We start from the raw sequence: 17,322 nt of genomic DNA, 5'->3' as shown, positions 1-17,322 counted from the left end.
CCCCGGGCGGACCCCAAGTTTTACCCGGAACTAGGGCGCGGCTGGGCTGTGCTATTGGCACGGGTGGGAGACGAGCAGAAGAAAATTGCCTGCGACGAGATTCTCGTTGAAATGCCTCCATGATCCCCCCGGATGGACAGATTACTATTTCTGGATGCCTCTAGGATTACCTCCGATGCCTCTCTCCCTTTTACTCACCTCCCGTGGCGTTATTTCTTTCCCTTTGCCCCTGCATTGGATGTTCTTTTGGTACGCCCCAACCCGGACCGGGAGGGGCGAGGCGCCCTCGCAGAAGCACTGCGCATGCGAATCCCGCCGAGGCCGGGTGGGGCGGCTGGATGGGAGCATGGACCCCGCCCCTTCGCGACTCCACGCGTGACGTCGCGGGGGGCGCCGGCCTCCGCCCGGCTGCGAGCGGTGAGAGCGAGCGGCGGGCAGATCTGACGCTGCTAGAGCGGGAAGGGATGCGGGTGTTGAGTTTCTGCAGGAGGGGCTTGGCGGGGGAGGGGAGGCTTAGGGGCACCACCAGCCACCGACCTCGGGCTCTGCCCTCCCCCTTCCTGCCTTTTCCGTCCTTCCAGATGTGCCAGGACGGGAAACAGGGCCGGGGCTGAGCCTTGGTGACACCTGCATTTCCCTGGAGCCCTCCTTCTCCCCCAGCCCATCTGTTTATCTCACCTTCCAGATGTTCCTTTTCATCAGGCTGTCACTTCTCGCCAGGGAAAGAGCACTCACTTGGAAGAGGAGCCGGGTTTCAGACTTTGGCCCTTCCACTCCTTTGTTAAAGTGCCGGAACCTCAATTTTCCCCGTAGTTATTTTTGCCTTGTCCCACCTGGTTTTGAAGATCCATATGACCCAGAGAAATAGAAAGGAAATGAACATTTGTTCAGTTCTTGCAAGGCCAGGTACTAGGGCAACTTTTATCTGCCTCATTTAGTCCTCCCTATTTGATGTTCCTAGAACTCCCATTTCACAGATTTCTTAAACTCACACAGGTTCGCTGATTTGTCTCCTTGAGCCAGTGACCGGCAGAGGAGGATTTCAGTTGAGTTTAGCTCCAAAGTGGAGTTTTTTTGGTCCGACGCTTACTTGTCTGGACTCTGAGCTGGAACCTTGGCCAGACCATAGCCCCGGAACAGCTGCTTCCTGAATTTCTCCCCTGGAGAATTCTCCTTTTTGAGTTCCTTTTTCCAGCACAGCGTACTCTGCTCTGCTTCCGCCTTGATTACTTAAGAAATGAAATTCAGCAAACATTTATTGAGTGGTGCATGGAGATGAACACTCGGAGTTAAGAGCCTCGGATTCCTGTCCTGGCTCTGCCACACTGGCTGTGTGGCCTTGGACAAGTCCCTTCTCTTCCTGATGCTTTAACTTCCCTTTGAATGAAATGGGTAAGTGCCTTCTTACTGGCAGGCTCTTGTCCAGTTCTCCCTTCCTGTCCTCCCGCAGGCTGTTTCCGGAGGCTCAGACCCCTCTGCTCCCCATGGGCAGCTGCCAGGCAGGGCACTACCTGCATTTCTGCCTGGCCCACCACCCGCCTCTGGTCTGTGCCACTTTGATCCTGCTGCTTCTTGGCCTTTCTGGCTTGGGTCTTGGTGGTTTCCTCCTCACCCACAGGACTGACCTGCGCAGCCCTGACATCCCCCAGGTGAGTACTCACCCTCCTGCTCATCCATCCCCTGCAGGCCACTTCTTGCTGCTGACCTCCTCTCACCTCTCCTCACCTTCTTTTTGCACACAGGACTGGGTCTCCTTCTTGAGATCTTTTGGCCAGCTGACCCTGTGCCCCGTGAACGGGACAGTCACAGGGAAGGGGCGTGGGTCTCATATCGTGGGCTTACTGACCACCTTGAACTTCGGAGATGGTCCAGACAGGAACAAGACCCAGACATTCCAAGCCCAGGTCCAGGGTAGTCGGATGGGATTGAAAGGTGAGACCAAGGAGGAATTGTGGGGTTGGATATCAGAACACTCAGGGGTGGGGCCCTGCCTCTGACCTCACCATCCTGGTGACCTTGGCCACATCTCTGGGCCTTAATCACTTCTGCTATAATAGGACTAGGTATTTTCAGTGAACACAATGCCCACTGTGTATATTCTCGATAAATGTTTTCTCTGTCCCCTTCCAGCTTTGAGGGTCCTTTGATTCTATCCTTGGAGGTGTGGTGAGATTGGCAAGATTTGACCTAAAGTTCTTTCTCAGTCCTCTTCACCCCTTGAGGCTTCTGTTAGAGGCACCTTCTTTATTCCTCAGGGATATCAGAAAAGCATGTTCTATTTATTTAACCTAGTGTCTTTAGTCCCTGATACATGCTTGATACAGTGCCTGATAGCTCTGTGAGCTCTGTGTGCTATGAAGTACACAGAAAAATTAGGCATCTTCCATTCCCAAATTGCCAAGTTTTCTGGGAAAATGACGAGTGAGAGTGAGTTGGGGGTGCCATTAATTCCTGGGTGAGATTTGGCCTCAAGTTCCTTATCTAAAGACTGTGGAAATGAAGGAGGAGGAGAGAAAAGTGGAATTCTTAGACTTCTGTGGTCCTTTCCAACACTATCGTTCTAAGATTCTCCATGGAATCAATATGTGTATTTGTAGGGAGGCACACATATACGTATGTTGCCAGGTGAGAGTAGGTCTTTTTATTGTCAGATGTACATGTGTATGATCAGAGAGCAAGAGTAAAGGAATGTATATGATATATACAGACTTGGAACATTTTTTCCTGTTCTTTTTATGTAAAATATATATATATAAATATAAAAGATTCACATAACCATAAAACACACCTATTTAAAATGTACAAGTAAATGGCTTTTTTATATTAAAAAAAATGTTGCAACTGTCACCACTGTCCATTCTAGAACGTTTTCATTACCTGATGAAGAAATCCTGTTCCCATTAGCATGTACTTCCCTTTTTCTCCTAACCTTCCAGCCCTAGGCAACCAGTAATACTTTCTATCTCTGAAGATATACCTTTTCTGGACATTTCATATAATATGTTGTCTTTTGTGATTGGCTTCTTTTACTTAGCATAATGTTTTCAAGGTTCATCCATATTGTATGATATGTTAGTACTTCATTTCTTTTTATTGCTGAAAGGCATTCAGTATATGCATATTCCACATTTTATTTATCCATTCATCAGTTGATTGACATTTGAATTGTTTCCATTTCTTATGTGTTATGAATGATGCTGCTGTAAACACTAATGTACAAGTTATTGCATTATTCTGTGTTTTCATTTCTTTTGAGTATATACCTAGAAGTGGAGTTTCTGGGTCATATAGTAACTCTGTGTTTAAGGAACTGCTAGACTGTTTTCCAAAATGACTGTACCATTTTATATTCCTTCCAGCAGTGTATAAGAGTTCTAATTTCTTCACATTCTCACCAACACTGGTTATTGCCTGTTTTTTGACTATAGCCATCCTAGTCAGTGTGAAGTGATGTCTAATTACGTTTCTGATTTGCGTTTTCTTTTTTTATTGAAGTACAGTTGATTTACAGTGTTGTGTTAATTTATGCTGTACATCAAAGTGATTCAGTTATACATATATATATTCTTCTTCATATTCTTTTCCATTATGGTTTATCACAGAATATTGAATGTCCTGTGCTATACAGTAGGACCTTGTTGTTTATACAGTCTATATATAATAGTTGGCTAATCCCAGACTCTCAACCCGCCCCCGCCCCCACTTTCCCTCGGCAAACACAAGTCTGTTCTCTCTGTTTGTGAGTCTGTTTCTGTTTCATAGATACGTTCATTTGTGTTGTATTTTAGATTCTGCATATAAATAATATGGCATTTGTCTTTCTCTTTCTGACTTCACTTGGTGTGATCATCTCTAGGTCCATCCATGCTGCTGCAAATGGCATTATTTCACTCTTTTTATGGCTGAGTAGTAAGTATCTAGGTTGTTGCCAGGTCTTGGCTGTTGTGGGGTGCATGTGTCTTCTTGAATTATAGTTTTGTCTGGATATATGCCCAGGAGTGGGATTGCTGGATCCTATGGCAACTCTATTTTTAATTTTTTAGGGACCTTTCTTTCATACTGTTTTCTGTAGAGACTGCACTAGTTTACATTCCTACCAACAGCGTAAGAGGGTTCCCTTTTCTCTACACCTCTGTTAGGATTTGTTATTTTTAGACTTTTTGATGATGGTCATTCTGACCAGTGTGAAGTGGTACCTCATAGTTTGATTTGCATTCTTCTAATAATTAGCGATGATGAGCATCTTTTCATGTGCCTATTGGCCGTATCTATGTCTTCATTGGAGAAATGGCTGTTTAGTTCTTCTTCCCATTTTTTGATTTTGTTGGGTTTTTTTGTTTGTTTGAGTTGTATGAGCTGTTTGTATGTTTTGGAAATTCAGCCCTTATCAGTTGCATCATTTGATTTCCATTTTCTTGATGACTGATGATATTGAATATTTTTTTCATATGCTTATTTGGCCATTTGCGTATCTTCTTCAGAGAAATGTATATTCAGAGTCTTTGTTCATTTTAAAAATTGGACAACTTTTCTTTAAATTATTGAGTTGTAAGAGTCTCTTTTGTTTTCTAAATATATAGGATTCTTATCTGATGTATGATTTGCAAATTTTCTCTCCCATCTCTGGGTTGTCTTTTCACCTTGTTAATGGTATGCTTGGAAGCACAAAAGTTTTCATTTAGATGAGGTCCAGTTTCTATTTTTGTTGTTGTTACTGCTTGTGATTTTAGCATTATATCCAACAAGACTTTGCCTAACCCATGGTCACTAAATATAGGTTACTACTATTGTTTTCTTATAAGAATTTTGTATTTTTAGCTCTTACATTTAGATCTGTGATCAATTTTTAGTTAATTTTTTTGTGTATGGTGTGAGGATAGAGTCCAACTTTATTCATTTGCAGCTACTATTCAGTTGACCTGGCACATTTTGTTGAGAAGACTATTCTTTCCTCATTGAATAACCTTGGCACTCTTACTGAAAGCAATTGACCACAGACATATGGGTTTATTTCTGGATTCTCAGTTCTATTCCATTGATCTATGTCTCTACTTATGCTAGTACCACACTGTTTTGAGCACTGTAGCTTTGTAGTAAGTTTTGAAATCAGAAAATGTGAATTCTCATCTACAGCTGTACCACCCTGACTCAGAAGCTAAGCAGGGTGGAGCCTGGTTAATACTTGGATGGGAAAAAATGCGAACTCTCCAGCTTTGTTCTTTTTTTTAAAAAAAGATTGTTTTGGCTATTGCAGATCCCTTGAATTTTCATGTTATTTTTAGGATCAGCTTGTCAGTTTCTGCTTCTGCATGGTTAGAAACAAAGTTGTAACATTCAAGATTGTTTTGGACCAAGTAAAAAGTAATCACATATGATTGCATCATCTAAGCAGTAATTATTGAACACCTACTATGTACCAAGCACGGGGAATCGAGCAGTCTGTAAGATACGGATCCTCACCTCAAATCACTCACAATCTAGCAAGGATACAGATGTGAACAGAAGTAAATACCTTTCAGCATGTGCAGCAGAACAAAGGGTATAGCCAGAGAACTCCTAAGTCTATCAAGCAGGGATGGTGAAGACAGGCCTTTCCAAGGATATAGTAGGGCTTGAACTGAAGCTTGAGGGAGGCTTAAGAATGTGCCCTTTCGGCCAGTGCGTGCACGTGGGCACGGTTGCTGTTGTGTCCAGTTCTTTGTGACACTGTAGACTGTAGTCCACCAGGCTCCTCTGTCCATGGGATTCTCCAGGCAAGAATATTGAAGTGGCTTGCCATTTCCTCCTCCAGGGGATCTTCTCGACTTAGGGATCGAACCCGTGTCTCTTGCATCTCCTGCATTGGCAGGCAGATTCTTTACTGCTGAGCCACCTGGGAAGCCCAGAGGGAAGAACATATGCAAAAGCAGGCAGACGGGGATTACAATGGCACATTTAGGAACTTCCAGGGGTTCAGTTTGTTGCAGGGAAAGGAGTATTGATGAGTGGCAGGAGATGGATCTGAAGCAGCAGGCAGAATTCCATGAAGAGTCCCTTGTGCCAAGCCAAGGTAGTTGGACTTTTAACTATTATATTTGGCTTACTCAATGAGTTTAATCAGAAAGATAGTAGAATTTTGTTCTTTTGTTCTTTTTAAAAGATCATACTCTGTTGGCTGACTGCCTGGAAGGAATGGGTCAAGGTGCATGAAGACCAGTTAGGAGGTGATTGTGATAAAAAGATGATAAGGACTTCCTGCTGACCCAGTGGTTAAGACTGTGCACTTCTAATGCAGGGGCATGGGTTCATTCCCTGGTTAGGGAACTAAGATCCACTTGCAGTGTAACACAGCTCCCCAGACGGTGGTGTGAAAGAGGGGGACTGATTTGAGAGAGTTGATAGAAGTGTAAGATGGATAGGATTTGGTGAGAGATTTGATTTGAGGAACGTAGAAGAAAAGGGAATTCTCTTATAAATTTCACAAATGTGTTTCTCAGTTGCAATTATGATGTATATACTGGTTTGTATTTTTTTTTTCACTTTATGACATCATGTTTTCTATATTACTGAATGGCCAGAACACTATTATTTTAATGGATATAAATTGATCTGTTAATTGGTTAGACCAATCTTTGTTAATGCTTTCTCTATTGATAAACATTTTTGTTTTCTATTTTTTGATATTTTTCATGAAATTACAATAAACACTTGGTATACTTTGCATTTTTCTTTTGAATCCTTTTCTTAGGATTTCTTAGTTTCTACAAGTGGTATTACTGAGGCAAAGTATGGACATTTTTTTAAATACCCAAATTCATTTTGTTGTGGAATCAGATTACATAGAAATGTACAGAGCAAATGTAAAACTCTTCCTTACCTCCCCTGAAGAGTCCACAGTTTGCTGGGCATCCTCTCGGTCCTTCTCTGTCTCCATTTAACATTGCAACAGAAACAACCAAATTGTCCTCTAAAAGTGTCACCTGTGAAGAGTGCCCCTTTCTCCACATTTCAACAGCTCTTGTTATTATCACTCCTTTTAATTTTTACCAATTTAATGGTCCAAGGAACTACCTGATTTTTATTTTATTTTTTTAGTGAAACAAGTAAAGTGTTTATTAGGAAAAAAGAGTACAGTATGTGTGGATAGACACATAGGCAAACTCAGAGAGAGTCATACCCTTCTGGTAGTTTAAATCACTTGTGACGCATAGGCAAACTCAGAGAGAGAGTCATACCCTTGTGGTAGTTTAAATCACTTGTGTGGGGCATTTCTTTTGGGTTTCCTCTTTCCTGGGTTGGCAGTTTATTTTTTAAAAAGCTAAAAACCCGGTTGTCTTATTTTCTTCCTTGTCCATCATTTTTCTTAGCAGAACAAGTTGCAAAAAACTGGGGAGGGGGATTATATTATCTTTGCAGACTGACATATTTGCGGAGGACCTGTAAATAACAATGATTCAAAAGCTCCTAGGTTTACTCGTGGATCAGGCAAAGAGCAAAGGACAACACAAGAAGGAATTTTGTTTACAACATCATAATATGACATCGATTATGACAGTGCATTGGTTACGATTATGTTCACAATGGGATATTCCTTGCCCAAACACCAGACAGGCTAAAATCACCCAGCTGCTTACAAATTGGAGAAAGCAGTGCAAGCAGTCATCTGAAGAGTGGGAACCCGAATGGGTAAGGCTTCTCTGGTGGTGAGACTCTTGACACCAACGGCTCCTCGCCCGGGCCCCCCTCCCTCACTTGAATCTTGGTCTTTTGTTTCATCTAAGAGGGCGGAGCGGATCTCCAGCTTTTTCAGTTCTTCTACCAGGTCCTTGTGGTGCATTGTCACAGCCCTCCATGGACTCGCCGTTGAGGTGCACTTGCGGGACAGTGGAATAGTCTTTAATACCTTGCTGGAGCTGGCGGTGGTCCAGCATGTTGTGGGCCAGGTAGTCACGGACGCCGTGGAGCTGCAGGATCTGCACCACGGTGTTGCTGAAGCCACATTGGGCTGCTCCGGCGTCCCCCCGAGGAAGAGCACCACCTTGTCCTTCTTCACCAATGCGTCCAGGTGTTCCCAAGAGCCGCTGCCACCCAAGCGTTCTGCCCCTCACGCCCAGGATCTGCAGGCCGCTACCTGCACCGCGCCCACAGTGGAGCAGAGCTGCTGCCACCTGGCCCAGGGACCTGCTCATCCCCGCGTGCTGGCCAGAGCCCTCGGCCCCTGGCGACCTGCGCTGGCCCCTGGCGACCTGGGCTAGCCACTGGCCAGTCATTTTGATTTGCCTAAGTCCGTATTTGGTATATCACAGGATCCTCCCATGTATGCTCACGCATCTCTAAGCCAAGGGGGATTCCAGCAAAAAGGCCTGTGGATAGTTTAGCATCACTCCCTTTTTGACCTCCAAGGAGTTTTCTAGACAGGAAGGTCTCCTTGACCTAAAGAGTGAGGAATATGTGGTCTCTTATCTGGGTAGGGCCTAGCCTCTCTTGATTGTCCTGTTATGAATATTTTGGAGTTGCTGACCACAGGGAATGAACTCCCAATTGTTCACCCGGTGAAGATGGGCACATCTACCGCCTGCCTCAATCTGACATTGAAAACAGAGCCCCAGGTTGAAATTTTTTTACCCTGAACCCCAACGGTCCCATTGCCTGCTAAAACAAAAAGACCAACATTCTTCATAGAATTTAAACAAGACTATGTTCAGAATCTTGTAAATAATCCTTAAAATGTCATGATACAACCAAAATTATTCACCATATAAGGACCACAAAAATTTTAACTTGCACAGGAAAGAATGATCAATAGATGTCAAAATAGAATACACATGACAGAATTATTCGACAAAGATTTTAAGTCAGCCATTATAAAAACGCTCAATCAAGAACAGTCTTAAATGCTAACAATAGTCTGTAAAGAAATAGAGAACATAAAGATGTAAGTGCAAATTTTAGAATTGAAAATCACAACAACCAAAATTAGAAACTCACTGGCTGGACTCAGTAGCAGACAGGAAAGAGTGTGAACTTTGACTTTTGTTGTTGTTTAGTCACTAAGTTGTGTACAGCTCTTTTGTTTTTGTGACCCACCAGACTCCTTTGTCCATGGAATTTTCCAGGCAAGAGTACTGAAGTGGGTTGCCCTTTCCTTCTACATGATTTTTTTAATTAATTAATTTATTTTTTATTGAAGGATAATTGCTTACACTGATAGGATACTGAAAGAGAAACTCCCCAGGTCAGTAGGTGCCTAATATGCTACTGGAGATCAGTGGAGAAATAACTCCAGAAAGAATGAAGAGATGGAGCCAAAGCAAAAACAATACCCAGTTGTGGATGTGACTGGTGATAGAAGCAAGGTCTGATGCTGTAAAGAGCAATATTGCATAGGAACCTGGAATGTCAGGTCCATGAATCAAGGCAAATTGGAAGTGGTCAAACAGGAGATGGCAAGAGTGAATGTCGACATTCTAGGAATCAGTAAACTAAAATGGACTGGAATGGGTAAATTTAACTCAGATGACCATTGTATCTACTACTGTGGGCAGGAATCCCTCAGAAGAAATGGAGTAGCCATCATGGTCAACAAAAGAATCCGAAATGCAGTACTTGGATGCAGTCTCAAAAACGACAGAATGATCTCTGTTCGTTTCCAAGGCAAACAATTCAATGTCACGGTAATCCAAGCCTGTGCCCCAACCAGTAACACTGAAGAAGCTGAACGGTTCTATGAAGAGCTACAAGACCTTTTAGAACTAAACACCCCCAAAAGATGTCCTTTTCATTATAGGGGACTGGAATGCAAAAGTAGGAAGTCAAGAAGCACCTGGAGTAATAGGCAAATTTGGCCTTGGAGTACGGAATGAAGCAGGGCAAAGGCTAATAGAGTTTTGCCGAGAGAAAGCACCGGTCATAGTAAACACCCTCTTCCAACAACACAAGAGAAGACTCTACACACGGATATCACCAGATGGTCAACACTGAAATCAGATTGATTATATTCTTTGCAGCCAAAGATGGAGAAGCGCTATACAGTCAGCAAAAACAAGACCGGGAGCTGACTGTGGCTCAGATCATGAACTCCTTATTGCCAAATTCAGGCTTAAATCGGAGAAGGCAATGGCACCCCACTCCAGTACTCTTGCCTGGAAAATCCCATGGATGGAGGAGCCTGGTGGGCTGCAGTCCATGGGGTCGCGAAGAGTCAGACACAACTGAGCGACTTCACTTTCACTTTTCACTTTCCTGCATTGGAGAAGGAAATGGCAACCCACTCCAGTGTTCTTGCCTGGAGAATCCCAGGGATGGGGGAGCCTGGTGGCTGCCGTCTATGGGGTCACACAGTTGGACATGACTGAAGTGGCTTAACAGTAGCAACAGCAGCAGCAGCAGAAGGCTTAAATTGAAGAAAGTAGGGAAAACCACTAGACCATTCAGGTATGACCTAAATCAAATCCCTTATGATTATACAGTGGAAGTGAGAAATAGATTTAAGGGACTAGGTCTGATAGAGACAGTGCCTGATGAACTATGGATGGAGGTTCGTGAGATTGTACAGGAGACAGGGATCAAGACCATCCCATGGAAAAGAAATGCAAAAAAGCAAAATGGCTGTCTGAGGAGGACTTACAAATAGCCGTGAAAAGAAGAGAAGCGAAAAGCAAAGGAGAAAAGGAAAGATACAAGCATCTGAATGCAGAGTTCCAAAGAATAGCAAGGAGAGATAAGAAGGCCTTCCTCAGCGATCAATGCAAAGAAATAGAGGAAAACAACAGAATTGGAAAGACTAGAGATCTCTTCAAGAAAACTAGAGATACCAAGGGAACATTACATGCAAAGATGGGCTCGATAAAGGACAGAAATGGTATGGACCTAACAGAAGCAGAAGATATTAAGAAAAGGTGGCAAGATTACACAGAAGAACTGTACAAAAAAGATCTTTACGACCAAGATAATCACGATGGTGTGATCACTCACCTAGAGCCAGACATCCTGAAATGTGAAGTCAGGTGGGTCTTAGAAAGCATCACTATGAACAAAGCTAGTGGAGGTGATGGAATTCCAGTTGAACTATTTCAAATCCTGAAAGATGATGCTGTGAAAGTGCTGCACTCAATATGCCAGCAAATTTGGAAAACTCAGCAGTGGCCACAGGACTGGAAAAGGTCAGTTTTCATTCCACTCCCAAAGAAAGGCAATGCCAAAGAATGTTCAAACTACCGCACAATTGCACTCATCTCACACGCTAGTAAAGTAATGTTCAAAAATTCTCCAAGCCAGGCTTCAGCAATACGTGAACTGTGAACTTCCAGGTGTTCAAGCTGGTTTTAGAAAAGGCAGAGGAATCAGAGATCAAATTGCCAACATCCGGTGGATCATGGAAAAAGCAAGAGAGTTCCAGAAAAACATCTATTTCTGCTTTATTGACTATGCCAAAGCCTTTGACTTTGTGGATCACAATAAACTGGAAAATTCTGAAAGAGATGGGAATACCAGACCACCTGACCTGCCTCTTGAGAAACCTGTATGCAGGTCAGGAAGCAACAGTTAGAACTGGACATGGAACAACAGACTGGTTCCAAATAGGAAAAGGAGTACATCAAGGCTGTATATTGCCACCCTGCTTATTTAACTTATACACAGAGTACATCATGAGAAACACTGGCCTGGAAGAAGCACAAGCTGGAATCAAGATTGCTGGGAGAAATATCAATAACCTCAGATATGCAGATGACACCACCCTTATGGCAGAAAGTTAAGAGGAACTAAAGAGCCTCTTGATGAAAGTGAAAGAGGAGAGTGAAAAAGTTGGCTTAAAGCTCAACATTCAGAAAACTAAGATCATGGCATCTGGTCCATCACTTCATAGGAAATAGATGGGGAAACAGTGGAAACAGTGTCAGACTTTATTTTGGGGGGCTCCAAAATCACTGCAGATGGTGACTGCAGCCGTGACATTAAAAGACGCTTACTCCTTGGAAGGAAAGTTATGACCAACCTAGATAGCATATTAAAAAGCAGAGATATTACTTTGCCAACAAAGGTCCGTCTAGTCAAGGCTATGGTTTTTCCAGTGGTCATGTATGGATGTGAGAGTTGGACTGTGAAGAAAGCTAAGCACTGAAGAATTGAGGCTTTGGAACTGTGGTGTTGGAGAAGACTCTTGAGAGTCCCTTGGACTGCAAGGAGATCCAACCAGTCCATCCTAAAGGAGATCAGTCCCGGGTGTTCATTGGAAGGACTGATGCTAAAGCTGAAACTCCAATACTTTGGCCACCTGATGTGAAGAGCTGACTCATTGGAAAAGACCCTGATGCTGGGAGGGACTGGGGGCAGGAGGAGAAGGGGACGACAGAGGATGAGATGGCTAGATGGCATCACCAACTCGATGGACATGAGTCTGGGTGAACTCTGGGAGTTGGTGATGCACAGGGAGGCCTAGCGTGCTGCAATTCATGGGGTCGCAAAGGGTGGGACACGACTGAGCGACTGAACTGAACTGAACTGAAATTGCTTACAGAATTGTGCTGTTTTCTGTCAAACCTCAACATGAATCAGCCATAGGTATACATATATCCCCTCCCTTTTGAAGCTCCTTCCCACTCCTACCTGATTTTTAAAAATTAATTTCTTTGGCCACTTCCAGTCTTAGTTTCAGCATGAGGACTCTAACAGTGGTGTGAGGGCTTAGTTGCTCTGCAGCATGTGGGCTCTTAATTCCCTGACCGGGAATTGAACCTGCATCCCTTGCATTAGAAAGGTAGATTCTGAACCACTGAACCACCAGGGAAGTTCCTGGAATTACCTGATTGTTTTAATTTGCTTTCTCCTGATTGCTAGTGAAGCTGAGCAATTTTCGTACAGGTTTATTGGCCATTTTCATGTATTCTCTGAATTTCCTATTCATATCCTTTAGTTATTTTTCTTTCAAGATATTTATCTTATGATTTTTTTAAGATCTTTATACATTCTGGATAGTAAACACTTTTGCCAATTAAATATGCCATAGGTATTTTCAGTCATTCTATTACTTTCTTCTTTTTTTAAAACTTACCTTTCATTGTGTGGAAGCCTTTAATTCTTACGAAATTTATTGCTCTTGTCCTCAGGCTTTTAAGTTTTGTGTCTTTTTTTGGAAGGCCTTTGTTTCCCACTTTAAAATGAGAAAATATTCTTCTCTGTTTTCTTTTAATACCTACTTAGGTTTTTTTTTTTTTGTTTTAGTTTATTTACAAAAGCTCTTTAATACATCTGGACTTTATAGTGTCAGGTAACAGTCTAACTTTTTTTCCAAATGGAAATTGTCCCAGGGCCATTGACTGAGTAGGCCATTCTTTTTCTACTAATTTGAAATGAGATGTGAACTTTTTAATGGATTTGGGTACCTAGTAGAAAACTTTCTTCAGAAGAACAAACTAGTTTATAGAAATTGATAGCAGCAGTGTGTATCTATCTCAGTTTTACTGCAGCCTTCTGAGAACTGGTATGACCGTTTATTGATTGTGAGCTAACTTAAATTTTGTTTATATTGGTACGCAGTTGTTTTCATTTCTCAGTGACATAAATGATGGTATTAAAGGACTTTCTTGAATACAATCAATACCAAAATACCTGGTACTGTAGGAAGCCTACAGAAATGAATAGATGTCTAAAGATGGATACCTCCCAGAATTTTCTTAACATCTCCTCCCCTGTGCCTCTCATAGGATCTTTTGCAAGAGAGCTGGTCCTCGTTACGGCCAGGGTGACCACAGAAAGGACCCCAGGAACCTGCCTGTATTTTAGTGCTATTCCAGAAATCCTGCCCTCCAGCCAGCCACCGATACCCTGCTCAGAGGAGGGAGCAGGAAATGCCACCCTGAGCCCTAGAATGTCTGAGGAGTGTGTCGGTGTCTGGAGCCACGAAGGTCTTGTGCTCACCAAGTTGCTCACCTCGGTAAGAGCCTCAGTAAACTTTGTCGGGCTTTCATAAACTGCCGTGCTGACTGCTGTGTTGTGAAGGCCCCTGGAGGTAGCTTTACCAAGGGGGAAAAGCACAGGCTTTATAATCTTGCCGCAGAGGCTGTGTGACCTTGAGCAAGCATGTGGACCTTTCAGAACCTCAGCTTCCTCATCTGTAAAATAGCAAACATGATACTATCTCCTCCTCCTCCTACTACTACTACTAAGTCGCTTCAGTCGTGTCCGACTCTGTGCGACCCCATAGATGGCAGCCCATTAGGCTCCACCGACCCTGGGATTCTCCAGGCAAGAACACTGGAGTGGGTTGTCATTTCCTTCTCCAATGCATGAAAGTGAAAAGTGAAAGTGAAGTCACTCAGTCGTGTCTGACTCTTAGCGACCCCATGAACTGCAGCCTACCAGGCTCCTCCGTCCATGGGATTTTCCAGGCAAGAGTACTGGAGTGGGGTGCCATTGCCTTCTCCGGATACTATCTCCTAGTACTAACAAATAAGGATAAATGAGAATGAATGTAAAGTGCCTAGTACAATGCCTGGTACATAATAGATTGGATAAATGTTAGCTATTACTATTAACAGTTGTCTTTAGATACAATAAAACATGATTTTAACCTCAAAGGAGTTCAGAAGCAGTAATAAAAGGCAGAATGGGCTAATTGCTATCGGAGAGATGTGAGCAAAGTGTTATTCAAACAGAGTGAGGACCAATTAACTCTTAACTTGCACGTTTATGGGGAGTGCTTCACCAAGAAGGTGGCACTTAAGAAAGGGAATTGTTTACAGTAGTTTATAATGTACAAAGTGTTTTCAGGTTCATTATCTTATTTGATCTTAAAATAGCCTTTTGAGGTAGCTGTTATTATCCCATTTTACAGATGAGGAAACAGAGGGAGTGAATTGCCCCAGGCCATACAACTGGTTAAGTTGGCAGAGCCAGGATTGAAACCTGCAGTGTCTGACTTCCAAGTCTGAGGCTCATTCTGCCCTGTCAGGGTGATCCTTGCAGAATGAGGAAGACTTGGGCCAGGAATGCCATAGAGGGGTTTCGGGAGAGGGGAGGGAGACACGTTCCAGGCAAAGGGATTAGGATGAGCACAGGCCTGGGGATTGAAAAGTGTTCAGTGTTCGGGGGCACTCCACGATGAGGGCTTAGAAATGACTTGGGGAAGAGGCAAAGAGATGCAGGGGCCAGGTCATGATGCACCGTGATGCCTGGCTAAGATGCTATGATTTGATAACTGCAGGTCACAGGATTCCCTGGTGCTGGGTGGACAAGACTGGCTAAGTGGAGGAGAGAGACAGTTAGGAGGCTGCTGCATACACTTCCCTCAGATTTGTAAAGACCCTGGTGAGGAACATGACCTGGGAGCTTGGAATCCAGAGGTCTTGGTTTCCAGACCTGGCCCTGCTTACACATTTCAAAACATAGACAGTAGTGAACTTCCCTGTCTCTTGGCATCATTACAATATTCAACTTAATGTTTGAGAAAGAAAGTAGACAAGTGTTAAATTCTATAAAAATAGAGGGCTTTCCTGGTGGCTCAGTGGTAAAGAATCCACCTGCCAATGCAGGAGACATGGGTTCGATCCCTGGACCGGGAGGATCGCACATGCCATGGAGCAGCTCAGCCCCTGTGCCACAACTACTGAGCCCACGTGCTGCAACTGTTGAAGCCCTCATGCCTAAGAGCCTGTGCTCTACAGCAGGAGAAGCTACCTCAATGAAAAGCCCTCACGCCACAACTAGAGTAGCCCCCACTCTCTGCAACTAGAGAAAAGCCCACGCAGTCACAAAGACCTAGCACAGCCAAAAATAAATAAAAATAACGTTTTCCCTTTAGTTGTTCCCTGGATATGGAGATCCTTTTCCCCCATGAAGGCTCTCTCTATAGCCCTTGGGCTGGGGGCGTCTAAGATGTCTTCTTCCCCAGGGAAGATCCTCCACAGACCCTCTCCATCATTCCTCCTCCCCTCCCCATCCCCACTCCTAGGAGGAGCTGACTCTGTGTGGCTCTCGGCTGCTGGTTTTGGGCTTCTTCCTGATTCTGTTCTGTGGCCTCTGCTGTCTCACTGCTGCATGCTTCCATCCGCGCCGGGAGTCCCACTGGTCTAGAACCCGGCTCTGAGGGCTCTGGCCTAGTTCCTGTCTTGTTCTCAGGTAAGGTTCTTTGACTCAGTCCTGTAGGAATAGGGGATGAGGTGGGGGTGGCAGTTCTGAGACAGAGCCATTCCTAAACAATACGGTTTGGTTTTACTTATTTCTGTACTCTATACAGATGGAATCATACACATTCTTCTGTGACTGACTTCTTTCAGTTAATACTCTGACTTTAAGATTCATAGCTGTAGTTCATGTCCAAGCTTTTTGGCAACAGTGGTGAATTAAGAGGGTTGAAATTTGATGATGTGCCCTGGATATAAATCCTATTTGTCTTGCTTTTTTCATGAAATTCTGATGCCAGTTTTATGATGTAAATTTTGTGAAATTCATCTTGAGCTGCTCAAAAGGATTGATGATGCCCATTTACTAGACACATGCTATGTGCCCAAGTACTTCACATGCACCTTCTCTTTTACATTAGCCATCATTGCATTTAGAAAAAGTTCTGCCAACAGGATCTTTGGAGGGACACAGCCCGCAAAGTGAGGGTGGGACATATTGGCTGGCTAGTTAGTGTGCTCGCTCATTAAAGTAAAAAAATTCTGTAAAAAAAATCTTATCTTTTCAGGTGAGTCTCGTATATAATTTGAGAGTCATTTTATTGTGTACCTAGCTCTTAAACTATTTTCAGCTTCTGCTGGCTGCTGTGCCCTAGGAAGTCCCTGTGGGAGAACAGGAAACAGCCCAGGCCCAAGGAAGAGCGCTAACCAGAGGATCGACCTTTACGATCAACTTTGCTTATCTTGCTTAGGGCTAGGCCTGACTACTGCAGCCACCTACTTGGGTTGGGAAAAGGTGAAACCCTCTCAGCCTTTCTTAGATCTGAGCAGATTGGAAAAGGAAGGCTTTCTGGCTCCTGGCAGGTCCTGGGGTCCAGAGGCCATCTCACTTGGAATAAATGCCTGTGCTTATCTCTAGTTGTCACTTCCTCTGCTCCTTCCTCAATTTCTGCAACCATCCCAGAGCTTCCTCCAAGGGCCCTCTGACCTGCCGTCTTTTTTCTTTCTTTCCAGGTGTGGATCAACTTCTTGGGACTTGATTCTGAGTTGGAAGAGATGTTACAAAAAGTGGAGAGCTGGAATGTGGGAGGAAATAAAAGGCTTTTTTGCTCAGTGTTTTCCGGGGTGTTGATTGGGGGTTGGATTGAGGTGGGAATTTTAGGGTAGGAAGGCTAGGGAGGTTTGGGGTATTTTTCCTTGTTGACTCTTTAGGTTAGGGAACGGG

At 43.7% G+C, this 17,322-nt stretch overlaps 1 protein-coding gene and 1 pseudogene across 3 annotated transcripts; one reads left to right on the top strand and one right to left on the bottom strand.

Moving 5' to 3' along the window:
* The first annotated feature begins 259 nt into the window (after positions 1-259).
* Positions 260-17,279, top strand: TMEM219 (transmembrane protein 219). Of its 3 annotated transcripts, none has more exons than XM_019987555.2 (5): positions 260-417; positions 1,451-1,649; positions 1,743-1,932; positions 13,683-13,912; positions 17,112-17,279. In XM_019987555.2, exons 2-5 carry the CDS (start codon positions 1,485-1,487, stop codon positions 17,262-17,264), a joined length of 738 nt encoding a protein of 245 aa, XP_019843114.2. In that variant the 5' UTR covers positions 260-417; positions 1,451-1,484; the 3' UTR covers positions 17,265-17,279. The 3 variants fall into 3 exon arrangements, with proteins under 3 accessions (XP_019843114.2, XP_070636001.1, XP_070636000.1); XM_070779900.1 differs by lacking the exon at positions 260-417 and adding an exon at positions 499-906; XM_070779899.1 differs by lacking the exon at positions 260-417 and adding an exon at positions 15,929-16,095 and having other exon boundaries at positions 955-1,649; positions 17,112-17,213.
* LOC139179802 (glutaredoxin-related protein 5, mitochondrial pseudogene) lies at positions 7,610-8,168 on the bottom strand (annotated as a pseudogene).
* Positions 17,280-17,322: the final 43 nt, after the last annotated feature.

The sequence above is a fragment of the Bos indicus genome, chromosome 25 (genome assembly GCF_029378745.1).
Source record: "Bos indicus isolate NIAB-ARS_2022 breed Sahiwal x Tharparkar chromosome 25, NIAB-ARS_B.indTharparkar_mat_pri_1.0, whole genome shotgun sequence".
NCBI lineage: Eukaryota > Metazoa > Chordata > Mammalia > Artiodactyla > Bovidae > Bos > Bos indicus.
This window is presented reverse-complemented; position numbering and strand designations above follow the sequence as displayed.